This window comes from Gracilinanus agilis, chromosome 4, assembly GCF_016433145.1.
Source record: "Gracilinanus agilis isolate LMUSP501 chromosome 4, AgileGrace, whole genome shotgun sequence".
Taxonomy (NCBI): Eukaryota; Metazoa; Chordata; class Mammalia; order Didelphimorphia; family Didelphidae; genus Gracilinanus; species Gracilinanus agilis.
The window spans coordinates 243,334,003-243,350,960 of record NC_058133.1 but is presented as its reverse complement, the minus strand read 5'-3'; the positions used below and the strand labels follow the sequence as shown (position 1 = coordinate 243,350,960).

The 16,958-nt window shown below is 36.4% G+C and overlaps 1 protein-coding gene across 1 annotated transcript in view; it reads left to right on the top strand.

The window, feature by feature from the left end:
- TRIM16 (tripartite motif containing 16) overlaps nucleotides 1–16,646 on the top strand; it is a 25,352-nt gene extending 8,706 nt beyond the window's left edge. The window contains 4 exon segments of the mRNA XM_044675185.1: nucleotides 9,923–10,091; nucleotides 12,039–12,134; nucleotides 16,100–16,327; nucleotides 16,330–16,646. Coding sequence (XP_044531120.1) covers nucleotides 9,923–10,091; nucleotides 12,039–12,134; nucleotides 16,100–16,327; nucleotides 16,330–16,646 — 810 coding nt within the window.
- The last annotated feature ends 312 nt before the right edge of the window (nucleotides 16,647–16,958 follow it).

Sequence of the window (16,958 nt, the reverse complement as noted above, 5' to 3'; positions counted from 1 at the left end):
ATAAAGCTACTCTTCCCTCTCCAGGTTAATTACACTGAGAGTAAGGTTTGTTTATTACCTCTTAATGCTCTCTTCCTCTCCTTCTTATAATAGTATTTATCCCCTCCCCTTCCCATGCCCTCTTTGTGTGTAATAGAATATCCTATTTTTATTATTTACTCAGATTTCTCTTGGTGTCCCCTACTATTCCCCCCCTCTTTCCCACCCCTCATTTCATCTTAAACCATTTAGTATCCTGTCCTCTCCCTATGAATTATTCTTCTGGTTGCTATAATAGTGAATATTATAATAGTGAATAGAGTTCACTACAGAGAGTTATACATAGCATTTCTCCACATAGTAATACAGATAATTAGATCTTATTTAAGCCCTTAAAGAGTCAAATTTAAAAAATTATGAAAAATTTTTCTTTTCCCTCTGTTTCTTATTTACCTTTTCATGTTTCTCTTGATTTTTGTGGTTGGATATCAAACTTTCCATTTAATCCTGGTCTCTTTTGCGCAAAGACTTGGAAATCTTCATTTTTGTTGAATGCCCATACTTTTCTCTGGAAGTATGTAGTTAGTTTTGATGGGTAGTTGATCTGTGGCTGAAGGCCCAGCTCTCTTGCCTTTCTGAATATCGTATTCCAAGCCTTGCGGTCTTTTAGCGTGGAGGCTGCCAGATCCTGTCTGATCCTGATTGGTGCTCCTTGATATTTGAATTGTCTCTTTCTGGCTTCTTATTAGATTTTTTCTTTTACTCGAAAGCTCTTGAATTTGGCTATTATATTCCTTGGTGTTGACTTTTCTGGGTCCAGTGTAGAGGGTGATCTATGGATCCTTTCAATGTCTATATTGCCCTCTTGTTGTAGGACTTTAGGGCAATTTTGCTGAATAATTTATTTAAGAATGGTGTCCAAGTTTCTATTAATTTCTGCCTTTTCTGGAAGACCAATGATTCTCAAATTGTCTCTTCTAGCACGGTTTTCTTGGTCTGTCACTTTCTCATTGAGATATTTCATTTGTTTCCTTCTATTTTATCAGTCTTTTGACTTTGTTTTATTTGTTCTTGTTGTCTTGAGAGATCATTGGCTTCTAATTGTTCAATTCTAGACTTTAGGGACTGGTTTTCCTTTTCAATCTGGTCATTTCTGGTGTTCAATTTGCTTATCAGTTCATTTGATTTCTAAGCCACACTTTCCAATTGCAAAATTCTGCCTTTTAAACTGTTATTTTCTTGCCAGATCTCTTCCATCTTCTTCAAAATCTCAGTTTTGAACTCTTCCATAGCTTGTGACCAGTTTTCATTGTTTTGGGAAGGTTTGGATACTTGTTTGTCCTCCTCTGTTGTCTGGATTTTCTCTGTGTAAAAGTTGTCAAGTGTTCCAGAGTTTTTCTTGATAATCTTTTTCTTCTGGGGTTCTCGACTTGCCATTGTTAGCCCCGCCCCTTCTCAGCTTTGTCTTCGCACTCAGGGTCTGTCTGTGCTGTCTGGGCTTCAGAGGGCTCAGATCTCCTTGTTCTTGGGGTCGAGCCTCCTGGTTGTCCCTGGTCTGCCCCTCTGCCCGAGGCTCCTTCAGCAGTCTCAGGGCGCTGCTTCCACAGCCTCTTTCCTGTCTGCTCCTGGTCCCCACTCGAGGTCCAAGCCTGTGCTCAAGATCTTTGTCCGCGCCCAGGGCAATGTCTTCACCCGAGCAGACACTTGGGAAAGTCCGTGCACGTTCTTTAGCCACTTGGGGTCCTACGTCCTGCAGCTCTCAGGTACAAGCCCTGGAGCTGCCAGTGACTCACTGGTTGCCCCAATCCCGCTTTCACTCTTGTAAGTTAGCCTTGGCCTTGTGCGAGGTGTGGGGGGTTGGGGAGGGGCTTCTTCCTCTCGCGTTTTAACTAGAGCTGTTTCACCCCTTCACAGTGTGGAAATGCCCCAGTTCTGTGTACCTTCAATGCTGCGCCCCGTTGTGGGGTTCCTTTGTTCATCTGGATTCGTTTTTATGTCCCCTTGAGGAGTCCTGTATGCTTTGGTTAGGAGAGATTGAGCAGCTGCTCCTTACTCTGCCGCCATCTTAACCAGAAGTCCTTTTTTTCAGTAGGACAATTTTTAAAAATTCATCCTCTTTTGTTTTCCTCTTTTCTCTTCCTAAAAATAAATAATTAATTGCCTGATTATATTAATACTAATGCATCCATTTCTCCAGGATTACATAGATGCCTTAAAATAGAAAGTCCACTAAGATAACTCAAAAAAATTATACAAATCTCTTTCTCCAGAAAAAAGAGAAATATAGGAGTCAGAAGAAAATGAAAGTCATTTTTTTTCTTACCCTTTCTTTCTCATCTGTTATGGAAATTGACTTTTTTATGTTTTAGCATGTCCCTAAGCTAAAGGGGTAAGATAAACTCTTTGAAACTGTTTTTAGAGCCTGAATTTACTTTGCCCTTAATATATCAGTCTTTTTTTGGTATTTTAGTAGGAATGTGCAATTGACTTCTTAACTAGAATGAATGAAAAGCCATTTATTAAATGCTTACTATTTATATAGCATTTTATTATGCACAATTCATTTTCACTAATAAAATAATATCCATTTTTTGTGGTAAACCACTTAACAATGCCAAAGACTTAGTAATATTTATTTTCTTTTTTGAATTGTTGGTTACTATACCTGTAGCACCTGCAGAAATAGTTGCCAAAATAGTAGATCCTTTTGGGGCAGGGGAATTTGCTTCTGTAAAAGTGAAATTTGGGAGATGCCATCTAAAAGTATATATATTTTCTATGGACACGTGGGAACTATCAAACTACATTTCCCGTGCTCCAACGGGTTTCCGTTTCCTGTTCTTTGGGCGTGGGGACGCCTACGTCTCCACGCAGAGAACAGTTTAAATCTCCGGGGTGAGGAGGAACTTCCTCTTTTAGCTACCACCTCTTGGCTAGCAGATTTCAGGAAGAGACGGGAGGTAACAATAATGGCTGGGGGGCAGTTTTAAATTCTTATAAGCGCGTGGTCTAATGACTTTATGAGCATGGCTTTAATTAAAATACTATTTTATATTATTATATCAGCCCTTATTATTTTTTATCTTAATAATTTTGGCAACCTTACGAAGTTTGGATTAAGAATTCTCAATTTTCCAGATAGCCTTTCAGAAATGATAGCCATTCCTGCTTTTTGGCCGCCTTGCTCAGCTCTTTTGAGCACTTTTTTAAAAAAGGAAAGTGGTTGGGCAGCTGGGTAGCTCAGTGGATTGAGAGCCAGGCCTAGAGACAGGAGCTCCTAGGTTCAAATCCGGCCTCAGACACTTCCCAGCTGTGTGACCCTGGGCAAGTCACTTGACCCCCATTGCCTACCCTTACCAATCTTCCACCTATAAGTCAATACACAGAAGTTAAGGGTTTAAAATAAAAAAAAATTAAAAAAAAAAAAAAAAAAGGAAAGTGGCTTTCCTTGCCATGCTTTTGCTAAAAGCAACAGCACATTTTTGCCTCAGGCGGGACTCAGCCAGCCAGTCCAGCCCAAACCACCTTGGGAGGTCAGGCCAGCCACCATGTGGAACTAGCGTTTACCTTTAATGGGGCCGCATGGCCTATTCAGACTTGCTTGTGATTAAAAACTAAACTCAGGGGAAGAAATATTCACCCCCATACCTGTTCAGAACTTTGAACTGAGAGCAAAGACTGATTATAAAAAAACTCCTTAAACTCAGCAGAACTCAATCAAAAGAACTTTAAATTGAACAAGGGGTGAACTTTCAAACCTCGGAACTGAATGAGTTTTATTTCTGTTTTAAAGAGACTTTGTATCTTACTATATATTTTGCTAATTACTTTTGTAAATTAATCTTGCTTATTTTGTTGATTTTCCTGTTACACTGAATCATTTTAAATTAATGTAGTTTGTGGCTGCTAGATTAATTCTGTTTATGATTTTATTGTAACTCCCAAATAATAAGAAAAATCTATTAGAACTGGTAAGAGGTTTTGACCAGCTTGTTGATCTGATACTACTAGATTTATAGAGCACATGTCTTTTAAAATTTATTCTGTCTTGGTAATTGTAAAGAAACTTGGAAGTTTCCATGCTTTGAATATTACCTTGTAATTTTACAAGAGGTCTTACTTTAAATCCTTAAGAATTGTTGTCTTAAAGGATAAAGCTTTTATATATTTTATTATAAGAGAAATTATTGCCTTAAATGGGTAGAAGCATTTCCTACCCAGGATTTTTTAAAACAGGAAGCCAAGGAGCTCCTGTATATTTTTATCTGAGGATGATTATACCAGAAGATTTTTTAAAATATCGGATTTTGCTATGGAAGCAATAACAGAGTTTGTTGAGAAACTGTTAGCCAAGTTTAAAAGTTATAACAAGTATATGATTTTTAAACATCATTTTTTATTGTTTTAAAATGTGCTATTGGAAATAATGGTACTCTATTTGAATGGGCATTGTGAATCTGCTATTTGTAAGATCCATTTACACACACAAAATGAAAACCTCATTTTTGGGTAACATAACCCTTCTAGTTCTAAGCTATATATATATATTTGATTTTTAAAACTTTTTTTTTATGAGAGCAATTGATTTTTCCTTTTTCTCATCTTGTACTGGAAGTACATATATAATCATTATTTATCTTTTTTTATAAGCTTAATGCAAATACCTGAGCCTATAGGACTGTGATTTAAATGCCTCTCTGATTCCAGAAGGGAACATCAAGCCTTTAATTAGTGCTAAAGAAAGCACATGGTCAGAGACTTGACTGACTAAAATCTGCATGAATTGCAGGAGTTCTATGCCAATACTTTAGGGCTTGGAAATTGGGGTTTGAGTCCTGGAGTCCCAGTCTTTTCTAAAACTTTAGAGGACGTGGGTCCCCTCGATTTAAATTCCTAAGGCCAACATCTAAGATTGGTTATTTATTTGGCTCAGTTCCCATCATCATCTAGGCCTGATTTCTAGGACAGCTCATACATGTAAGACATCTTCTGAGGAGATTAATATATGAATGGGTAGCTCCATAGGTAGAACTACTCGATTATCTACTTCTAGAAGTTGTAGTTGGCCAGGGGATAGGTCTTGAGTAGGTATTATGTAGGAATCAAATGTTAGGTCTTCGTAATCGGTATACTCATAGCTTCAGTATCATTGATGGCCTATAGCTTTGACTGTTAGATAGGGGTTATAAATTTCGTCTATTATGTAGAGAATTCGTAGTGAGGGTAGGGCAATTAGGACTAAAATCACTGCTGGTATGATAGTTCAAATTGTTTCAACTTCTTGAGCGTCTATAGTGCTTGTATGAGTTAATTTTGTAGTTAATATTAAAATAATGATGTAGAGCACTAAGGAGCTGATTAAAAAGACGATTATAAGTGTGTGATCATGGAAGTATATTAGTTCTTCTATAATGGGAGAGGTAGCGTCTTGAAAGCCTAGTTGTATAGGGTAGGGCATTTAAGATACATAAGGGTTAAACTTATAATTTAACTATGGCAAAGTTATGTAATGATTTTACTAGTATCTTAAGAGAAAGTCATAGAGGTTATGGGGTTGACTTGAAATCAATCTGAGGGGGTTCAATTCCTCCCTTTCTTGTTTAAGTTTTAATGAACACTGGTTGCTCGAATGTATGATAAGGGGGTGGACAGCCATATAGTCATTCAATATTGGTTGTGGTTATTTCTACACTTGTAATTTCACGTTTAGAAGTGAAGGCTTCTCAGATGATGAACACCATTAGGATTATGGCTGTTAGTGAGATGAAGGAACCAATAGATGAGAGAACATTTCATGTGGTATAAGCATCTGGGTAGTTGGAGTATCGGCGTGGTATACCTGAGAGTCCTAGGAAATGCTGGGGGGAAAATGTTAGGTTTACTCCTACAAATATAATAAAGAAGTGAATTTTTGTCCATAAGTCGCTGAATATGTAGCCTGTAAATAGGGGGAATCAGTGTACAAAACCTCCTATATGGCAAATACGGCTCCTATAGATAACACATAGTGGAAGTGGGCTACTACATAATATGTATCGTGGAGAACAATATCTAATGATGAGTTAGCTAGGACGATGCCTGTTAAGCCTCCAATAGTAAATAGGAAGATAAAGCCTAGGGCTCATAGTATGGCTGGGGATCATTTAATATTCCCTCCATGCAGGGTTGCTAATCAGCTAAATACTTTTACTCCTGTAGGGATCGCGATAATTATTGTAGTGGATGTGAAGTAGGCTAGCTGGTTTTGGAGAATCATATTATTTAATTTCCAATTAGTTTTTGATTTTCCTGTCTAGGTGCCCTTACTAGTTATTATTTTTATTGCATTATGATCTGAGAAGGTTACATTTATTATTCTGCGTACCTTCAATGCTGCGCCCTGTTGTAGGGTTCCTTCGTTCGTCTGGACTCGTTTTTATTTCCCCTTGTGGAGTCCTGTATGCTTCGGTCAGGAGAGATTGAGCAGCTGCTCCTTACTCTGCCGCCATCTTAACCGGAAGCTGCTTAGATTTTTTTATGAGTGCATCTTTTGAATAAATTAGCCTTTGTCATAGGCTGGGTTTGATTCAGGCTGGTTTTGTGCTTCAGGTTCAGAAATGGAAAGAAATGAGGTTCTTGTAGATCATCTAACAATTAGTAAGAGAAGGATTAATTAGACATAGCAAGGAAAGGATGCTTACTAAGAATAGAAGATTGATCCATTTGGTCTACTTGAAATTGGAGCTTTAGGTAGTTGTGAAGTAGGAAGAATGAATTAGGCTCAAATGAGGCATCTAGATGTACAATAGATACAGTGTTGAGCTCAAATCTAGTCTCAGATTTTTACTAGTTGTGTGACTTCTTGGCTGGTCATTTAATCTCTGATTGCCTAAGGTTCCTCAGAAAGGTTGCTTTTAAAATAGAGGCAACTATATCACCTACCTCAGAGTTCTTGTGAGAATCAAATATTTGTAAAGCACCTAATCCAAATCTAGGACATAGTAAGTGCTTAATAGATGTTTATTTCCTTCCTTTCTCAGATACTAACTCTATCATTGTAAGCTTGGGTGAATTACTTAATATATCTGGGGTTATTGGTTTCAGGTTTCTTTTCAATGGAATGCTTCATAAAGTTCCCATCTTATATAGGGACATTATTTGCATTGTTGATAAAGTTGTGTACTGGTCCAACTGTTCTAGAGAACATTTGGAACTATGCCCAGATTTCTATTAAGTTGTGTATATCTTTGACTAGGTCTATTTCCTCAAAAGACCAAAGAAAAGGACAAAAATATTTATAGTATCTTTTTTTGTGGCAAAGAATTGGAAATTGAATGAATGCCGATTAAATGGGGAATGGCTAAAGAAAGGGTGTATGATTGTGATGGAAAAGAAATGATGGGCAGGATAGTATCAAAAAAGATTTATATGAACTGATTTTGGCATAAAAAGATAGGAAGGCTTATGTGAACTGATGCAGAGTGAATTGAGCAGAACTTGGATACCACTGTTTATAATAACAGCAATATTATAATGATGAACAACTGTGAAATACTTAGCTACTCTGATCAAGACAGTGATCCAAGACAAATCTAAAGGACCCATGACAAAAAATGCTGTCCACCTCCAGATGGAGAAATAATGAATTCTGAGTACAATTTGAAGCATACTCTTTTCACTTTCCTAATTTTCTTTCTTTTTTTTTTTAAATGTTTTCTCTTGCAACATGGCTAATGGAAATATCTTCATATGGATAGTCAGTATTGTATTTTTGTCTTCTAAAAAGGTGGGAGAGAGGCAGGAAGGAGAGAGCGTTTGAAACTCAAAATGTTAAAAAATAAACACTAAAAGTGAAAAAATGTAATTTTGAAGTGTTTGACAAAGTAAATAAAAATATTTTTAAAAATAAGTAAAGTAACTCTAATACTCAAGTTAAAAAAATGGAGATTGTCCATGAGCGTGTCCATTATATGCCTGATGCTCTCTCTTTCCCAAGATGGTCAATAACAAATCCTAGAGTGAATCCTGGAGACTGACCCTTTTATAACTTTTTATTTTATTTTATTTTATTTTATTTTAAACCCTTGTACTTCGGTGTATTGTCTCATAGGTGGAAGAGTGGTAAGGGTGGGCAATGGGGGTCAAGTGACTTGCCCAGGGTCACACAGCTGGGAAGTGGCTGAGGCTGGGTTTGAACCTAGGACCTCCTGTCTCTAGGCCTGACTCTCACTCCACTGAGCTACCCAGCTGCCCCCTATTACATTTTATTTTGCCAGTTTCAGTAATGCCACACAAATCCCTTTCCTTTGAGAATTCATTTATACATATTTACTCCAATAAACCTCCACAAATTGATTGTGATATTATTTTTTTGTTCTAAATTTATAGTAAAATTTCAAGAGGATACAAGAGGGTTAGTACTCACTAATCTGGGCTCTCCAGATAAGGGTCAGATAACAGTAATAAATAGTCAATTAAAAATGAAGCAAGAAACCTTTATTCTGGCCAATCAGCAGAAATTAAAAAATAAAAGGCATTTTTAATATAACAAATTTAATATAATTTAAATATGTGTTTTATATAAATATAAAATTTTATTTATTATTATTTATTACTTAATATAAATTTTTTGGGTAGCATTCATTTTCTAAATATTATTCAATATGTCATAATGTGAAACAAAAAAAGATGGCTATTCATAAAAAGATGGCCATTCTTTTTTATGCCAAAAAGAATAACATACTTGTTGAAGAAAAATATGTGTGATTAGTTATAGAAGATAGAGAAGAGAGTTATCCTCTTAGCAAAGCTAGTTTCACTAAATCAAAGAAAACTGCCCCACAGACCAGACAAGGACAACCTTCCCAGGTCTCTGGAATCTTTTAGCAGCTAAATCTTTTTGAATCAATAAAAGGACACTAGCTACTGCAGCTGGTCTCACAGTTGACTAGGGGACATTTACTGGAAAATGGCTGATATAGAACAAGATAGAGTTATGTCTTAAAGCAAGGCTATTTCTAAGGAGAGGAGAGTCTGTGTTTAAAACATGTTAGGGAAGTTCATAGAATAACAATAACAGTGTTGGTAAGACTAGGGCAGCAAAAAGACTCACTAGACACTGACAATTTTATGATACTTGCTGAAGTCAGTCTCTGGGGGCTATCTGGAAAGGGTAATTTTATCTCTTCTTCCACACTTACTAGCAGTAGAGAAGTAGTACTTTTTGGAGAAGGCTCACAAATATGTATATAATCAAGAGAATAATTTAATATCTTTGAGCTTTTAGGCATGGCACCTAATGGGAGACAGGCATGGGCACGCAGTCTAGGGGTGGAGTGGGGTATGGCACAGGGTCCCTAAAAGTTCCAAAAGGTTCACCATCACTATTCTAGAAGTTAAATTTAAGTGGCAGTTGAGCAGAGCAGCTAGGGTAGCACTATGGATAGAGCACCAGATGCTTTTGCTGTGTGACTCTGGGCAAATCACTTTACCCTAATTCCCCAGTGATGGGCAACCTTTTGAGCTTGGTGTGTCAAAATTTGCCAAAAAACTGAGCATAACTTGGGTGGTGTGTCACTTTGAGAAAAAATCCATAATTTCACAATATTTATAGTTTAAATAACAAAAATGCATAATTGTAATATATAACTGTATTTAATAAAACAAAACAGGTAAATTAATATAGGTAGAATTGTCATCTATAGTGCAGAGAGTGTCTACACTACACTACAGCAAATGTTTCATCTTTGACATGTGGCCCCATACTTCTCTGTATGCTGCTGCATGCGGCTACATGTCATAGAAAATGGCTATGTGTGTACACGTGTGTCATAGGTTTGCCATCACCACCCTAGGCCTTACTGCTATTCTGTTAGAATTGATACTGACAAAAGTTGAGTTAAAAAAAGGAGGCAATTGAGGTAATACATATTTTGTTTGGTCTTTCTTTTGTTCCCATCCCTAGGAATACTGTAAATTTAAGAAAACTATTGAGCATAATCCTTTCCCCAATGTTTACATTGGATTAAAGGAAAAACTCACTGGCATACAAAAGGTGATCATGGACTGCACAGAACATTTACTTCAATTTCTGCAGAACTACAAGGGAAAGTTAGAGGAGTTTGTCAAGGAAGGTAAAATCCCTCCTGATATGTGGAGCAATTTAAAAGACAGGGACCCAACTCCAGTGTGTTTGTGTGAGAAGGGTAGAGGGGTTGGAAGGTGGGATGTGTAGCACGTAGAAGGGGAAAAGAGAGAGAAGAAAGTAAAAGGGTGAGAAATAAAGGGAAAGGCACTAATTAAGATATGGCTTTTTTCCATAGCACTTCTCAGTCTTCCTGGTTTTATTTTCTGTCTGGATCACAAATTCAATTTGTGAGGGGAACTCCCAATGTAGAGATACTAAGAAACTTTACTAATGCAGCTCAGCAACTTGTCTAAAATTTTATAGTCTTAAGAGAGTTATTAGGACACTGAGATATTAAGTGATTTGCCTACCCTCAATTAACTACTTTGTATTAATTTATTGGACTAAAGTAACAACAAAATCTAGTGTTTGTTCAAAAATTTAAATAATTTTAGAACTGAAAGTGACTTTATAAATCATACATCTGACCTTATTTTTTAGATGAAAAACTGTAATGTTTAGTAAACACTTTTGGTTTTCCCCAGTTACTAACTTAACATTAGATACTACCACTCTTACAATAGCAATTTATTAATTTTTTAAAATGTCTCTACTTTTTCCATTAAGCCAATTAGACTGCATAATCACCTTCTGACTTTCTACTGGAGTCTCTAAGCTATAGGTATTAGATATATTTATGTGACCAGCACATAATCTCTATCCTTATTAGGCTGATCATCAACAAAGCCCTCTTCTTCTTTCTACAAATTCCCCTTGGCTATATATTGTCCTTCTGTAAAAACTCTTTTCTTTAAAAATAAAGTCTTTTGATTATCCATTTAACCAGATGTCTTCTGCATAAAAATGTAAGTAGAGGAAGAAGATGTTCAAACCATATAATTGTCCCAGTCACTTCATCATCTACCTCCTCAACCCACCACCAGCAGGGATTTTACCATTGTTGGTATATCAAGCAAAGCAAAGAATATTTTAAATTTCTCATCCCTTTAGTTAACATTAAGGAAAATGCTATATCATTAATGAATATTGTTATTACAGGTGATTATGCCTGATTTTCCTTCTGGGAAATGTGAAGTTTGATTATCTTATTCCTAATCACCAGCACCATTTATTGCTGTGATTCTGAATTAAGACCTTTAACTAATCCCAGCAAAACTTTGCTTACAGAGAGTGATTATGATATATATGCTGCAGTAAGAAAAATAATTGCATATACACACACCTCTATATAAACATTCATCAGGGATATCAATATGCTTATACCAACCTGATCTTACTATGACAGGGGAAAGACTCAAATCTAAGGATAGAATTCATGTATCTTGTTTCAATATTTCCAAGAAATTTCAAGGATCATAGATGTATTAAAAATAGGACTACTTACATATCAATATTCCTTTATTACAGATGAAACCTCTGGGAGAAAGGGGTAGGGAAAGTTAATCACTCAAATTTCTTATTCTTTGATACTCCTCTTTTTTGTGATGGGGAAGGGGTTCAAACCTCCTATTTCAACAATGTGGGGAACTCCTAATGTGGAAACTAATTTCACTAAGACAGACCTGCAATTCATCTCAAAATTATAGTTTTTGAGAATGGCTTGGGGTTCTCAAGAGATTAAGTGATTTGTCTTCTACTTGCTAAAGCTAACTTAAATCTTCCTATGCCCTGCCCAATGAAATATGCCTCAAACAAACTAAATCTCCACTTTGTCCATATCCAAAAAACTTTAGGATCTTTAGCAAAATATTTTGCTCTGGAGAAAAATAAGTCCCCCAAAAGTTTACCCACTAAGTATACTAGGATACTTGCCCCATCCTATTAAAGTACATCATTAGCAATAGAGGAAATTCCCTGGAGAAGTTAGGTTTCTTAGCTCCTCTGACTAGCCAACTAATATCCCTGTATAATGACTCCACTTTTATTTTTCCAGAGGAATATAAGATCAATACACAAGTGTCTGCAGTCATGCTACACAATTACTGGACTTCAATACCTGAACCTAGGAACAGGGATGATTTCCTCAAATGTAAGTTGTGCTGAATAGCATGCTTCTCAAATTATTTAAATCTACAGTTATAAATCAGTTTACAGTCGTAAATCAGACTAGACTAGAAGAATAACAAGTGTAAACTGAGACACAAACTCTGTGAAATTTAGGTCTTTTTTCCCTGAGGTGAAGCAAGCATCCTAGGGTATTGTGACAAGCACATATCCTTACAAGACCTCAGTCCCACTTTTCTAGAACAGGAAGAAAACTGATAGGATGTCTAAAAAATGAAGAACAGTCTTTATTAAGCAAGAAGCTACATGCACATGTGGAGTTCCCAGTCTTTTACCAAAGAACTCAAATTTTAAGAGTTCAAGCCGCTAAATAAATATTTTTCTAACAGAGATGGGAAAAGGAGCTGGAAAGGGCACATCAAGAGAGGGATATGGGCATGGTATGGATAAAGTGTTCCAGGAATGGGGGTGATGAATTGCCAGACACAAGCCAGACAAGCAGCAAGGACAAAGGCTCTTTGGTACATTAAAATTTTTTTTAATTTAAATTTTTAATTTTCCATGGTTACATGATTCTTGTTATTTCCCTTCCCTCTTCTTCCCTCCCTCCTGGAGCTGACAAGCAATTTTGCTGGGTTATATATGTATTATCACTCAAATCCTATTTCCATATTATTCATTTTTTCCAATAGAGTCATCTTTTTGTAAGGGTTAAAATTAATGGTTTGACTAAAATATGAGAGAATATGGTCACCAAAATTATAACTCAGGTCAAAAATGACTTTTCAACAGCTTTATTTACAAAATGGAGGGAAAGAGTAAGGTAGAGAAATGTAAAAGAGGGCAGAGTTAGAAGTCTGGCTTATCACCCTAAATATTTGCTCTGGCCCCTGACTCTACTTCAGCAGGCCTCCAGAAGACCCAGCCAGAGGGCCTAGAGGTAAATTAAACAAGGGTTTCACCCATGTGGCCTCCTCCAAGAGGGAGGCCTATATGATGTTAATCTCTCCAGAAGTCAGGAAAGGAAGGTCAGCTTTTTCCACTCACCAATCCAAAGTCCAAAGGGAGAATATCCCATAGCAGTCCTGCCAAATGTCCCAAGTCAATGCTGAAAAAGATGATCCTCCACCGGCCTCTAAAACCTTGAAAGAACTTGAAAACTGACTCACAGGAAGTTGCAGCTACTTTTAAAGACCCTTCTTTTTGTCACTTCCTGTGCCTTCCTCCACTTTATGGGGACCAATTACAGTCTATAACTTTGCTTAAGTCTGCCCAGGGGGCAGTCAGTCATTTCTGAATTGTCACCCTCTTCAGTATGTGTGTTGTGGACCTCCCCCACTTATACGTTAAGTAGAGTGTTTATACTTTAAAATTAAGTGATGAGAGAATTAATCCCATCTTCCAATCCCCCCTGTGATCCTTTGGGAGACTAGACTCCTCAATAAATCATTTGACATAATCATTTTATGCCTCTAAAAATCTTCTAACTACAGGTGCATACAATATTGCATCTTCTAAGAGGAACCTACAATAGTTAGAGATAAGAGGGATAAAATAGAAGAGAGAGCAAAATCAATGTTTGCTGGGTTCATTGACAAAAAGCCAATTAGGGGGCAGTCCTCTTTGGCATAAAAGTTTACATTCAAAATAAACGGGTTCAACCCCTTTCAGTTCAGTCAATTATACCCCAAAGTTTGTTCTAAATCTTCTGATGCAGTGTAGGTTTCTGCATGCCTCTTTCTCCAAACAAGCCATTTTCTGGATTCAAGGATTTAGCAAACTTCTTTTCCTGAAATTTTTCTCGAATAAAATTTTAAATCTTGAATTTTGTGAAAATTATACATTTTAAAACCAAAACCCCAAATTATATACCCTTATAAACAAGTGATAAATTATATGTTTTCTTCTTGATTTCTACTCCCACAATTCTTTCTCCAGATGTGGATAGCATTCTTTTTCATAAGTCCCTTAGAGTTGTCCTGGATCATCGCATTGCTTTTAGTAGCAAAATCAGTTACATTTGATCATCCCACAGTGTTTCAGTTACTATGTATAATGTTCTCCTAGTTCTGTTTATTTCAGTCTGCATCAGTCCATGTAGGTCTTTCTAGTTCTTATAGAAATCAAGTAGTTCATCATTCCTTATAACACAATAATATTCCATCACCTTCATATACCCCAATTTGTTAAGCCATTCCCCAACTGAGGGATATTCCCTCATTTCCAACTTTTTTTGACACCACAAACTGTACAAACAGAACCTTTCCCATTTAAAAAATATCTCTTTGGGATGCAAACCTAGTAGTTTTATTGCTGAATCAAAGGACATGTATTCTTTTAAAGTTTGGTAGTATAAGAGAGTATGAAGTAACTCACTCTCAAAGTTTCAGCAATACAATGACTTACTGAGTCTTAAGACCAGATATCCTGTAATTGAGGCTAAGTGATAACAGTTAAATAGTTAAAAAATAATTTAGACCAACAGAGATAGTCTGCAGAATATTCTTTTGAGACCAAAGTCACCCAATTATCCCATCCCAGGGAGTAAGAGAGCTGGTATAAAATGGTTTCCATTGTCCCTAATCCTGCTGAGGTTATTCCTGGTCATTCTCCAGGACTGCCATTCTGTGTCTTTAGTAATTGGGGTCAGTCTAACATAGCTTCATCATCACATAGTTGAGCAAGTGAAGATAATTAACATATTCATTTTATCACATTTTTAAAACACTCTCCAATCTCTATGTATCTCTACCGATTTTACCTCCAGGTTTTGGTACAACTTAACCAAAGGTTTTGAGTGTGGAACTCATATGTTGATACTTCAAGGACTGATCTAATGAATGTAGATGGGCTCATGAACACATTGGCCACATGGTGGTTCCTTATTTCATTGGTTCCCTATATTAGCCCTAAGATCAAATATAAACTCATTATTTATCATTTAAAGCCCTTCATAATCTGCCTCTAACATATCTTTTCAGGTTTTGTACTGGTTGTCCCTCAAGCTTGGAATGTATTCATTTCCTTGATTTCGCTTTTTAGAATTCCTAGTTTTCTTTAAAGCTCAGTTCAAATGATACCCAATCCCCCCCTTCTTATTTCTTCTCTCTGAAATTACTTTGAATCTATTTCATATATACTTATATGTATGTAATCTCATAATAATAATGAGGGCTACTAAGATATAATCATTATTTTCCTATCTTTGATCAGAATGGTCATTATTTTTAAATCTACCCTAGAATCTGTCCTCCCTAATCATATTTATTCATTGCTTAGAACTGAGGTTTGAACTCTTGAATTGCTTCTCTTCTAAAAAATGAAATCTCTTCCCCTTTCCTCTACCTTTTTCTCCTTCTCTCTTTCTTCTGCTTTCCTCCCTACAGTAGAAGTGATAAAGCTTATAAAGTTTTATCAAGCAATAAGAATATACCTTTTATAAAAAAAGATTATTTTTTCCGAGTGGTGACTTAAATTGACTTAACATAAATAAAACTTATTTTGCTAAATACGGGAATTTCAGATGTGTTGACTTGGGCCATAGATAATTCTTGAGAAAAGTTTAGCTAGTTATTTAAACTCTTAAAATTAATTATTCTCATTGCTCAAAGTTTCTTATCTGTTAGAATTTTGGGGCACTTCGTTCTGTCTTAAGCTTTAATAGGGATTTTTTCTGTAGTCATCTTTCCTTAACCAAAGATGACTTCCAGAATGAAATCATTTCCAAGCTTTTCATGAACAACCAGTCATTATTCATTTTTAACTAATGGTTTAACTGTCAAAAACCTAGAGATTAGGAAACAAATGATTTTCATCCCCTACTTTTCCCCTATCCTGTTTGGTTAAAACAATAATCTGTGAATGGACCTGACTAGAGAATAGGGAGCTCATTGTGTTTTACTTTGCATCTGTGTCCAGCTGGATTGGAATATGTATTCCTTTGATTGTCAATGTCTTCTTAACTGCTCTCCTTTTATTTTGTTTCTTTAGATGCATACCCCATCACATTTGATCCTGATACAGCTCATAGGTATCTCCAGCTCCAAGAAGACAACCACAAGGTTACAAATACTACTCCCTGGGAACATCCATACCCAGATCATCCTAGCAGATTTGAGCATTGGTGACAAGTGATGTCCAAGCAGAGTCTGTACTTAAACCAATATTATTTTGAGCTGGAGATTAAGGGAGCAGGTGTTTATATTGGTGTGACTAATAAAGTATAGATCGGAAGGGATCAGAGAGCAATAGCCGTATCTCAGGGAATAACTTTTCTTGGAGTATTCACTGGAATGGAAAGGAGTTTAGTGCCTGGCACAATGACTCTGAGACTCCATTGAGGGGTGGTCAGTTCCAGAGGCTTGGGATCTACCTGAATTATGTAGAGAGTACTCTCTCCTTCTATGGTATTGAGTTTGACACCATGGTTCTGATTCATAAGTTTAATTGTGACTTTGCTGAGCCAGTCTACCCTGCATTCTGGCTTTCAAAGAAGGAAAATTCAATCCAAATAATAGAACTGAGTGAAAAAGTATAGATCTTTCTTTCTCAGTAGTTATTCCTGCCTCCTCAGCAGAAGCTACTTCATAGAATCTAGATGTCAAAGTCAGACTCCTCTACCAACCACAAACTAGAAGAGAGTGACTTGCACTTCAAGGATAATTGTAGGACAAATGTTGTTGCATTGTCCAACATTAGAAATTAGAGAAGTCAAAGGAAAAAAAATTACTTTTGTTCTGCCTTGTTCAATACTGTGTTATTCTCATACAGCATATTCCCAGATGCTTTTCTTAATATTCTCTTAGGCATTCTAAAATAGTATTTCCTATGGGCTCAATCATATTTTGCT